The 12131-nt window shown below is 48.6% G+C and overlaps 1 protein-coding gene across 2 annotated transcripts in view; it reads left to right on the forward strand.

Moving 5' to 3' along the window:
- ABHD1 (abhydrolase domain containing 1) overlaps nucleotides 1-12131 on the forward strand; it is a 161825-nt gene that overhangs the window by 79716 nt on the left and 69978 nt on the right. For both annotated transcript variants that reach the window (XM_063441839.1, XM_063441840.1), the window contains one exon: nucleotides 11584-11632. In XM_063441839.1, the coding sequence (XP_063297909.1) occupies nucleotides 11584-11632 (49 nt within the window). The remainder of the gene's footprint in view (nucleotides 1-11583; nucleotides 11633-12131) is intronic.

The following is a 12131-nucleotide window of genomic DNA, read 5'->3' on the forward strand; positions in this document are numbered from 1 at the left end:
CCTATTATACCTCTATCGCACCTAACCAGCTTCATCTCACCGCCTCCTACCTGTTATACCTCTATTGCAAGTGACCAGCTAAATCTCACCACCTCCTACCTTTTATACCTGTATCGCACATAACCAGCTTCATCTCACCGCCTCCTACCTGTTATACCTCTATCGCACGTAACCAGCTTCATCTCACCGCCTCCTACCTGTTATACCTGTATCGCACGTGACCAGCTTCATCTCACCACCTCTTACCTGTTATACCTCTATCGCACGTAACCAGCTTCATCTCACCACCTCCTACCTGTTATACCTGTATCGCACGTAACCAGCTTCATCTCACCCCCTCCTACCTGTTATACCTCTATCGCACGTAACCAGCTTCATCTCACACCCTCCTACCTGTTATACCTCTATCGCACGTAACCAGCTTCATCTCACCCCCTCCTACCTGTTATACCTCTATCGCACGTAACCAGCTTCATCTCACCCCCTCCTATCTGTTTTACCACTATCGCACGTAACCAGCTTTATCTCACCCCCTCCTACCTGATATACATGTATTGCACGTAACTTGCTTTATCTCACCCCCTCCTACCTGTTATACCTCTATCGCACGTGACCAGCTAAATCTCACCACCTCTTACCTGTTATACCTCTATCGCACGTAACCAGCTTAATCTCACCACCTCTTACCTGTTATACCTCTATCGCACGTAACCAGCTTCATCTCACCGCCTCCTACCTGTTATACCTGTATCGCACGTGACCAGCTTAATCTCACCATCTCTTACCTGTTATACCTCTATCGCACGTAGCCAGCTTCATCTCACCGCCTTCTACCTGTTATAACTGTATTGCACGTAACCAGCTTCATCTCACCGCCTTCTACCTGTTATACCTGTATTGCACGTAACCAGCTTCATCTCACCGCCTCCTACCTGTTATACCTCTATCGCACGTAACCAGCTTCATCTCACCACCTCCTACCTGTTATACCTCTATCGCACGTAACCAGCTTCATCTCACCACCTCCTAACTGTTATACCTCTATCGCACATAACCAGCTTCATCTCACCGCCTCCTACCTGTTAAACCTGTATCGCACGTGACCAGCTTAATCTCACCACCTCTTACCTGTTATACCTCTATCGCACGTAACCAGCTTCATCTCAACGCCTCCTACCTGTTATACCTCTATCGCACGTAACCAGCTTCATCTCACCGCCTCCTACCTGTTATACCTGTATCGCACGTAACCAGCTTCATCTCAACGCCTCCTACCTGTTATACCTCTATCGCACGTGACCAGCAGAATCTCACCACCTCTTACCTGTTATACCTCTATTGCACGTGACCAGCTAAATCTCACCACCTCCTACCTGTTATACCTCTATCGCACGTAACCAGCTTCATCTCACCGCCTTCTACCTGTTATAACTGTATTGCACGTAACCAGCTTCATCTCACCGCCTCCTACCTGTTATACCTCAATCGCATGTAACCAGCTTCATCTCACCACCTCCTAACTGTTATACCTCTATCGCACGTAACCAGCTTCATCTCACCACCTCCTACCTGTTATACCTCTATCACACGTAACCAGCTTCATCTCACCACCTCCTACCTGTTATACCTCTATCGCACGTAACCAGCTTCATCTCAACGCCTCCTACCTGTTATACCTCTATCGCACGTGACCAGCTAAATCTCACCACCTCTTACCTGTTATACCTCTATCGCACGTGACCAGCTAAATCTCACCACCTCTTACCTGTTATACCTCTATCGCACGTAACCAGCTTCATCTCAACGCCTCCTACCTGTTATACCTCTATCGCACGTAACCAGCTTCATCTCAACGCCTCCTACCTGTTATACCTCTATCGCACGTGACCAGCTAAATCTCACCGCCTCCTACCTGTTATACCTGTATCGCACGTAACCAGCTTCATCTCAACGCCTCCTACCTGTTATACCTGTATCGCACGTAACCAGCTTCATCTCACCGCCTCCTACCTGTTATACCACTATCACAGGTAACCAGCTTCATCTCACCGCCTCCTACCTGTTATACCTCTATCACACGTAACCAGGTTCATCTCACCGCCTCCTACCTGTTATACCTCTATCGCACGTATCCAGCTTCATCTCACCCCCTCCTACCTGTTATACCTCTATCGCACGTAACCAGCTTCATCTCACCGCCTTCTACCTGTTATACCTGTATCACACGTAACCAGCTTCATCTCACGCCTCCTACCTGTTATACCTCTATCGCACGTATCCAGCTTCATCTCACCGCCTCCTACCTGTTATACCTCTATCGCACGTAACCAGCTTCATCTCACCGCCTTCTACCTGTTATAACTGCATTGCACGTAACCAGCTTCATCTCACCGCCTCCTACCTGTTATACCTCTATCGCACGTAACCAGCTTCATCTCACCGCCTTCTACCTGTTATAACTGTATTGCACGTAACCAGCTTCATCTCAACGCCTCCTACCTGTTATACCTGTATCACACGTAACCAGCTTCATCTCACCGCCTCCTACCTGTTTTACCTCTATCGCACGTATCCAGCTTCATCTCACCCCCTCCTACCTGTTATACCTCTATCGCATGTAACCAGCTTCATCTCACCGCCTCCTACCTGTTATACCTCTATCGCACGTAACCAGCTTCATCTCACCACCTCCTACCTGTTATACCTCTATCGCACGTAACCAGCTTCATCTCACACCTCCTAACTGTTATACCTCTATCGCACGTAACCAGCTTCATCTCACCGCCTTCTACCTGTTATACCTCTATCGCACATAACCAGCTTCATCTCACCGCCTCCTACCTGTTATACCTCTATCGCACGTAACCAGCTTCATCTCACCGCCTCCTACCTGTTATACCTGTATCGCACGTGACCAGCTTCATCTCACCACCTCTTACCTGTTATACCTCTATCGCACGTAACCAGCTTCATCTCACCACCTCCTACCTGTTATACCTGTATCGCACGTAACCAGCTTCATCTCACCCCCTCCTACCTGTTATACCTCTATCGCACGTAACCAGCTTCATCTCACACCCTCCTACCTGTTATACCTCTATCGCACGTAACCAGCTTCATCTCACCCCCTCCTACCTGTTATACCTCTATCGCACGTAACCAGCTTCATCTCACCCCCTCCTATCTGTTTTACCACTATCGCACGTAACCAGCTTTATCTCACCCCCTCCTACCTGATATACATGTATTGCACGTAACTTGCTTTATCTCACCCCCTCCTACCTGTTATACCTCTATCGCACGTGACCAGCTAAATCTCACCACCTCTTACCTGTTATACCTCTATCGCACGTAACCAGCTTAATCTCACCACCTCTTACCTGTTATACCTCTATCGCACGTAACCAGCTTCATCTCACCGCCTCCTACCTGTTATACCTGTATCGCACGTGACCAGCTTAATCTCACCATCTCTTACCTGTTATACCTCTATCGCACGTAGCCAGCTTCATCTCACCGCCTTCTACCTGTTATAACTGTATTGCACGTAACCAGCTTCATCTCACCGCCTTCTACCTGTTATACCTGTATTGCACGTAACCAGCTTCATCTCACCGCCTCCTACCTGTTATACCTCTATCGCACGTAACCAGCTTCATCTCACCACCTCCTACCTGTTATACCTCTATCGCACGTAACCAGCTTCATCTCACCACCTCCTAACTGTTATACCTCTATCGCACATAACCAGCTTCATCTCACCGCCTCCTACCTGTTAAACCTGTATCGCACGTGACCAGCTTAATCTCACCACCTCTTACCTGTTATACCTCTATCGCACGTAACCAGCTTCATCTCAACGCCTCCTACCTGTTATACCTCTATCGCACGTAACCAGCTTCATCTCACCGCCTCCTACCTGTTATACCTGTATCGCACGTAACCAGCTTCATCTCAACGCCTCCTACCTGTTATACCTCTATCGCACGTGACCAGCAGAATCTCACCACCTCTTACCTGTTATACCTCTATTGCACGTGACCAGCTAAATCTCACCACCTCCTACCTGTTATACCTCTATCGCACGTAACCAGCTTCATCTCACCGCCTTCTACCTGTTATAACTGTATTGCACGTAACCAGCTTCATCTCACCGCCTCCTACCTGTTATACCTCAATCGCATGTAACCAGCTTCATCTCACCACCTCCTAACTGTTATACCTCTATCGCACGTAACCAGCTTCATCTCACCACCTCCTACCTGTTATACCTCTATCACACGTAACCAGCTTCATCTCACCACCTCCTACCTGTTATACCTCTATCGCACGTAACCAGCTTCATCTCAACGCCTCCTACCTGTTATACCTCTATCGCACGTGACCAGCTAAATCTCACCACCTCTTACCTGTTATACCTCTATCGCACGTGACCAGCTAAATCTCACCACCTCTTACCTGTTATACCTCTATCGCACGTAACCAGCTTCATCTCAACGCCTCCTACCTGTTATACCTCTATCGCACGTAACCAGCTTCATCTCAACGCCTCCTACCTGTTATACCTCTATCGCACGTGACCAGCTAAATCTCACCGCCTCCTACCTGTTATACCTGTATCGCACGTAACCAGCTTCATCTCAACGCCTCCTACCTGTTATACCTGTATCGCACGTAACCAGCTTCATCTCACCGCCTCCTACCTGTTATACCACTATCACAGGTAACCAGCTTCATCTCACCGCCTCCTACCTGTTATACCTCTATCACACGTAACCAGGTTCATCTCACCGCCTCCTACCTGTTATACCTCTATCGCACGTATCCAGCTTCATCTCACCCCCTCCTACCTGTTATACCTCTATCGCACGTAACCAGCTTCATCTCACCGCCTTCTACCTGTTATACCTGTATCACACGTAACCAGCTTCATCTCACGCCTCCTACCTGTTATACCTCTATCGCACGTATCCAGCTTCATCTCACCGCCTCCTACCTGTTATACCTCTATCGCACGTAACCAGCTTCATCTCACCGCCTTCTACCTGTTATAACTGCATTGCACGTAACCAGCTTCATCTCACCGCCTCCTACCTGTTATACCTCTATCGCACGTAACCAGCTTCATCTCACCGCCTTCTACCTGTTATAACTGTATTGCACGTAACCAGCTTCATCTCAACGCCTCCTACCGGTTATACCTGTATCACACGTAACCAGCTTCATCTCACCGCCTCCTACCTGTTTTACCTCTATCGCACGTATCCAGCTTCATCTCACCCCCTCCTACCTGTTATACCTCTATCGCATGTAACCAGCTTCATCTCACCGCCTCCTACCTGTTATACCTCTATCGCACGTAACCAGCTTCATCTCACCACCTCCTACCTGTTATACCTCTATCGCACGTAACCAGCTTCATCTCACACCTCCTAACTGTTATACCTCTATCGCACGTAACCAGCTTCATCTCACCGCCTTCTACCTGTTATACCTCTATCGCACGTAACCAGCTTCATCTCACCACCTCCTACCTGTTATACCTCTATCGCACGTAACCAGCTTCCTCTCACCCCCTCCTACCTGTTATACCTCTATCGCACGTAACCAGCTTCATCTCACCGCCTCCTACCTGTTATACCTCAATCGCATGTAACCAGCTTCATCTCACCGCCTCCTACCTGTTATACCTCTATCGCACGTAACCAGCTTCTTCTCACCACCTCCTACCTGTTATACCTCTATCGCACGTAACCAGCTTCATCTCACCACCTCCTAACTGTTATACCTCTATCGCACGTAACCAGCTTCATCTCACCGCCTCCTACCTGTTATACCTCAATCGCATGTAACCAGCTTCATCTCACCGCCTCCTACCTGTTATACCTCTATCGCACGTAACCAGCTTCATCTCACCACCTCCTAACTGTTATACCTCTATCGCACGTAACCAGCTTCATCTCACCACCTCTTACCTGTTATACCTGTATCGCACGTAACCAGCTTCATCTCACCGCCTCCTACCTGTTATACCTCTATCGCACGCAACCAGCTTCATCTCACCCCCATCTACCTGTTATACCTCTATCGCACGTAACCAGCTTCATCTCACCCCCTCCTACCGGTTATTCCTGTATCGCACGTAACCAGCTTCATCTCACCCCCTCCTACCTGTTATACCTTGTAACGGATCGCCTGGCACCCCGACTTGGTACCTCCGTTAATGGATGCTCCTAGCGCTTCCCGAGGACTCCAAGCACTCTGGCAGACACCACAATCACCGAATCCGAGAAACCTTTTACTTTCTCCCAAGCATATGAATGCTGTAGACCATTGAATAGGAACCAATAGGCTTGTACTCCTAGCAGTCAACTGGAACAGCATGCAATAAATCCTTCCCCCCAATAATGAGACGACACTTCACTTTGAGGGTAAAACAGGAACTCTGGACTGGCTCATCCAGCCTGGCTTTTATTTCCAACTCACACATACAGGCCACACCCAGGGGGAGGCATAAAAGAACCAATGACATAGATGTTACCTCCCACACATCCCCTCCCCTTAGTGTGACACATAATCCCATTATGCATACAGTGTAAAATATACTTTTACACAACTTTCATAACTTTAAAACCATACATCACAGTCACATAAAAATACATATCCACAATCAATCCATTCAGGGGAACAACATATTAAAAAATGGCATGAATCCGACCAGGGGTTCAAAAGTTACTAAAAGTATCTTTTGTTCCTTTCTGGCTGGCAGAAAAACATCCCCACAATGCACCCTGGTTTCCTCCCTTCTGCCCTGGAGTTAATTGGAGAAGTAATCCAATTACCCAGGACTAAAGGCAGACTCCATTAACCACATGGTTGCAAAACAACATAAAACACTTTAAAATACATAAAGTCACATTTACACATAACACACAGACATTTCACCTATCCCCAGATAGCTGGGATCTGCACGCACAAAACTACCGAATAGCGCGCAGATCCTACTCACACAGTACAATTGCCATGGAGCTAAAGTCTTTCCCATAGTCTTTCATTATATGAATAGGCTCCATGGTATGGCTATCTGGGGTATCACATTCCCATAAAGTCTGGTCCATAGTCCAAAGGCAAGAGGCGGGCAATCAGCCCCCTCCAAGGACACGTGGCGAGGTCGGTTTCGCCACACTTCTCCCCTTTACCCCCCAGACTAACAGGGTACTTGACCTCCTGCCGGTCAGTGCCCTTGTTAGTCCAGCAGCCCACCCACAAGACAGAAACAGCAGAGCAGCCCACCCACAATAAACAGTTACTACACCTGGGTGAGGGAGAATCTTGTCCAGGTTCAGGTGCCTCACCACGGCTGTGTGGGGGACTGGTAGGCTGCCTTGGTAGGTTGCTGAGGGGGCAGAGACCAGCGGTACTCTGTCCTGTTGCCAGCACTACCACGGGAGTAGTCTGGTTGGAGCCTGGTTGCTGGAGACCGACTGTCTCCCCTTTAAATACACCGCTCTGCTGCTGGAGACCGACTGTCTCCCCTTGAGTTACACCGCTCTGCTGCTGGAGACCGACTGTCTCCCCTTGAGTTACACAGCTCTGCTGCTGGAGACCGACTGTCTCCCCTTTAGTTACACAGCTCTGCTTCTGGAGACAGACTGTCTCCCCTTTAAATACACCGCTCTGCTGCTGGAGACCGACTGTCCCCCCTTGAGTTACACCGCTCTGCTGCTGGAGACCGACTGTCTCCCCTTGAGTTACACAACTCTGCTGCTGGAGACCGACTGTCTCCCCTTTAGTTACACAGCTGTGCTGCTGGAGACAGACTGTCTCCCCTTTGGCTAAACAGCCCTGTTGTGGGGGGGCAGGACCGACCGTCCCTACCCCCTGTGCTGGAAGTGCAGAGACCACGGTCCCATCTGCACAGGTGTGGGGCTTACAGTCTCCCCCTGGTACATTAAGCTGCCGCTGGGGAGAGGTGGTAACAATCTCCTCTCTCTGAACTGTAACCTGCCGCTGGGGATCTGGGCCGACTGCCCAGCATCCCTGTAGGGCCGGTAGAGAGACCTCGATCCCATCTCCACCTGCCATCTGTGGGTCTCTCCAGGACCAGTCTATGAGGTCCCCTACTTCTGCAACTGGTAGTGAAGCAGGGGGTACCTCTGCCGCGTTTTCCCAGCTATAGGCTAGCAGGTCTGGGTCTGCCACCCAGTTTTCCCGGTCTGCGTCCCTGCTCTGCGGCTGGCAGGAATTTAATAGTTCTACATAGTCCATCTCCAGCTCTCGTTCCATGGCAGCGAAACGGTGGAGGTCTTCTCCCAGTCCAATAGATCTCGGGCCCTGTATCATCTCACCTCGGTAATGAAAGATAGCCCAGTACCGTGACTCTGCTGGACTGCCGAAGTCGACATCCTCCACTAAGGCTTTCCACAACAGGCCAGGGCTTGTGTAGTTCTCCCCCTCTGGCTGGATGCCCTCTGCCCTCCACGTCTCTGGCTGGACAGTGCACCACCACAGTGCCCGGTATGAGGCGTCCAGGCTCAGTTCCCTTTCCACGAGGTACTCGAGTTGTCTTACCCGCTGCCCTCCACGTTGATCTCCCAGAAGTGGCATCCGCCAGGCCATTTGTTCCTCCAACTGGTATGCGACACCAGGAAGGCGCTGCTGCCGTTGATACTGGACTTCCTCCAGGGCATCGTACCATAATTCTTTCCGGGCATTATCTCTCCATTCTAATTCACTCTCTTCCTCAGGTGTGTGTGTTGCCCAGGGGTCTACGAACCCCATTTTCCCAAATCTTTGTGTAGACAGGGACGCTGTAGGCACACTAGCGTCGCCCTCAATTTGTAAATCCAAACGTACTGTGTCTCCGAGCTGCTTTACCTCGCACTAGGACGCCATCCCACCGCTTGCCACCAATGTAACGGATCGCCTGGCACCCCGACTTGGTACCTCCGTTAATGGATGCTCCTAGCGCTTCCCGAGGACTCCAAGCACTCTGGCAGACACCACAATCACCGAATCCGAGAAACCTTTTAAATTCTCCCAAGCATATGAATGCTGTAGACCATTGAATAGGAACCATACGAATAGGCTTGTACTCCTAGCAGTCAACTGGAACAGCATGCAATAAATCCTTAACCCCAATAATGAAACGACACTTCACTTTGAGGGTAAAACAGGAACTCTGGACTGGCTCATCCAGCCTGGCTTTTATTTCCAACTCACACATACAGGCCACACCCAGGGGGAGGCATAAAAGAACCAATGACATAGATGTTACCTCCCACACATCCCCTCCCCTTAGTGTGACACATAATCCCATTATGCATACAGTGTAAAATATACTTTTACACAACTTTCATAACTTTAAAACCATACATCACATTCACATAAAAATACATATCCACAATCAATCCATTCAGGGGAACAACATATTAAAAAATGGCATGAATCCGACCAGGGGTTCAAAAGTTACTAAAAGTATCTTTTGTTCCTTTCTGGCTGGCAGAAAAACATCCCCACAATGCACCCTGGTTTCCTCCCTTCTGCCCTGGAGTTAATTGGAGAAGTAATCCAATTACCCAGGACTAAAGGCAGACTCCATTAACCACATGGTTGCAAAACAACATAAAACACTTTAAAATACATAAAGTCACATTTACACATAACACACAGACATTTCACCTATCCCCAGATAGCTGGGATCTGCACGCACAAAACTACCGAATAGCGCGCAGATCCTACTCACACAGTACAATTGCCATGGAGCTAAAGTCTTTCATTATATGAATAGGCTCCATGGTATGGCTATCTGGGGTATCACATTCCCATAAAGTCTGGTCCATAGTCCAAAGGCAAGAGGCGGGCAATCAGCCCCCTCCAAGGACACGTGGCGAGGTCGGTTTCGCCACATACCTCTATCGCACGTAACCAGCTTCATCTCACCTCCTACATGTTATACATGTATCGCACGTAACCAGCATCTTCTCACCGCCTCCTACATGTTATACCTCTATCGCACGTAACCAGCTTCATCTTCCCGCCTCCTACCTGTTATACCTCTATCGCATGTAACCAGCTTCATCTCACCCCCTCCTACCTGTTATACCTGTATCGCACGTAACCAGCTTCATCTCACCGCCTCCTACCTTTTATACCTCTATCGCACGTAACCAGCTTCATCTCAACCCCTCCTACATGTTATACCTCTATCACACGTAACCAGCTTCATCTCACCTCCTCCTACCTGTTATACATGTATCGCACGTATCCAGCTTCTTCTCACCGCCTCCTACCTGTTATACCTCTATCGCACGTAACCAGCTTCATCTCACCGCCTCCTACCTGTTATACCTCTATCGCATGTAACCAGCTTCATCTCACCCCCTCCTACCTGTTATACCTCTATCGCACGTGACCAGCTAAATCTCACCACCTCCTACCTGTTATACCTCTATCGCACGTAACCAGCTTCATCTCACCGCCTCCTACCTGTTATACCTGTATCGCACGTAACCAGATTCATCTCACCACCTCCTACCTGTTATACCTCTATCGCACGTAACCAGATTCATCTCACCACCTCCTAACTGTTATACCTCTATCGCACGTAACCAGCTTCATCTCACCGCCTCCTACCTGTTATACCTCAATCGCACGTAACCAGCTTCATCTCACCGCCTCCTACCTGTTATACCTCAATCGCATGTAACCAGCTTCATCTCACTGCCTCCTACCTGTTATACCTCTATCGCACATAACCAGCTTCATCTCACCACCTCCTACCTGTTATACCTCTATCGCACACATAACCAGCTTCATCTCACCCCCTCCTACCGGTTATACCTGTATCGCACGTAACCAGCTTCATCTCACCGCCTCCTACCTGTTATACCTGTATCGCACGTAACCAGATTCATCTCACCACCTCCTACCTGTTATACCTGTATTGCAATTAGTAGAAGGATTCACCCTAAACCAAAATAAAGGGACGTTGAGGACAATTCTAGGACAATGTCACGTACATGAACATTATGGGGTTGGACATATTCTAGACACAATGTTATTAAAGGAACACAAACATGTATTCCTGACCCTATAGTGTTTAACCCACCATTTAGGTGACTTGCCCCCCCCCCGCCCCCTTAGCCCCCTCTATAAAAGCTTAAAACGCTGGCTCCGCCCCCTTTGTGACATAATCAGAATGGCCAACTTTTAGCCAATCCAATGCTTTCCCATAGGGCACAGGTGGGGCCAAATGCTGTTTTGGCCAATCAGGACCTCCTCATAGAGATGCATTGAATCAGTTCATCTTTATGAGGAAAATTCAGCGTGTCCATGCAGTGTGTGGGTATGCTGAACGTTGGAGGTTTCCCTAGATGCCTTCAAGCTGTAGTTGTTCTGGTGACTATAGTGTCCCTTTAAGTAATCTGTGTAATTTGCTAAGCTTTCTATTAGGTGATCTTCTTACCACATTGCCTTTTTATTATTTCATCCACAGTCCTTTTCTATTTCCTGTTGTTCTTCTTGTAGTAACACTTGGTCTCTTTTAATAAGTTTCTCCTGATATTGAATCTCTCTCCACAGATACGTAGACATCATTGCGCAAGCAGTGGACGTGAATTACGTACTTCAGGTGAGAAGTCGAAATCTTCAGTAGATACTATTCTCAAAGATACTATTTCCTTTCATATCCCCCTTCCCCCCCCGAGCTAAACATATTAATGGCTTTCAGTCTGTTTTATCATATCCCCCTCTCCCTTCTCCCCCCGAGCTATACATATTAATGGCTTTCCATCTGTTTTATCATATCCCCTTCTGCCTTCTCCCCCCCCAAGCTATACATATTAATGGCTTTCAGTCTGTTTTATCATATCCCCCTCTCCCTTCTCCCCCCAAGCTATACATATTAATGGCTTTCAGTCTGTTTTATCATCTCCCCCTCTCCCTTCTCCCTCCGAGCTATACATATTAATGGCTTTCAGTCTGTTTTATCATATCCCCCTCTCCCTTCTCCCCCCGAGCTATACATATTAATAGCTTTCAGCCTGTTTTATCATATCCCCCTCTCCCTTCCCCCCCCGAGCTAAACATATTAATGGCTTTCAGTCTGTTTTATCATATCCCCCTCTCCC

This window comes from Pelobates fuscus, chromosome 2 (genome assembly GCF_036172605.1).
Source record: "Pelobates fuscus isolate aPelFus1 chromosome 2, aPelFus1.pri, whole genome shotgun sequence".
NCBI lineage: Eukaryota > Metazoa > Chordata > Amphibia > Anura > Pelobatidae > Pelobates > Pelobates fuscus.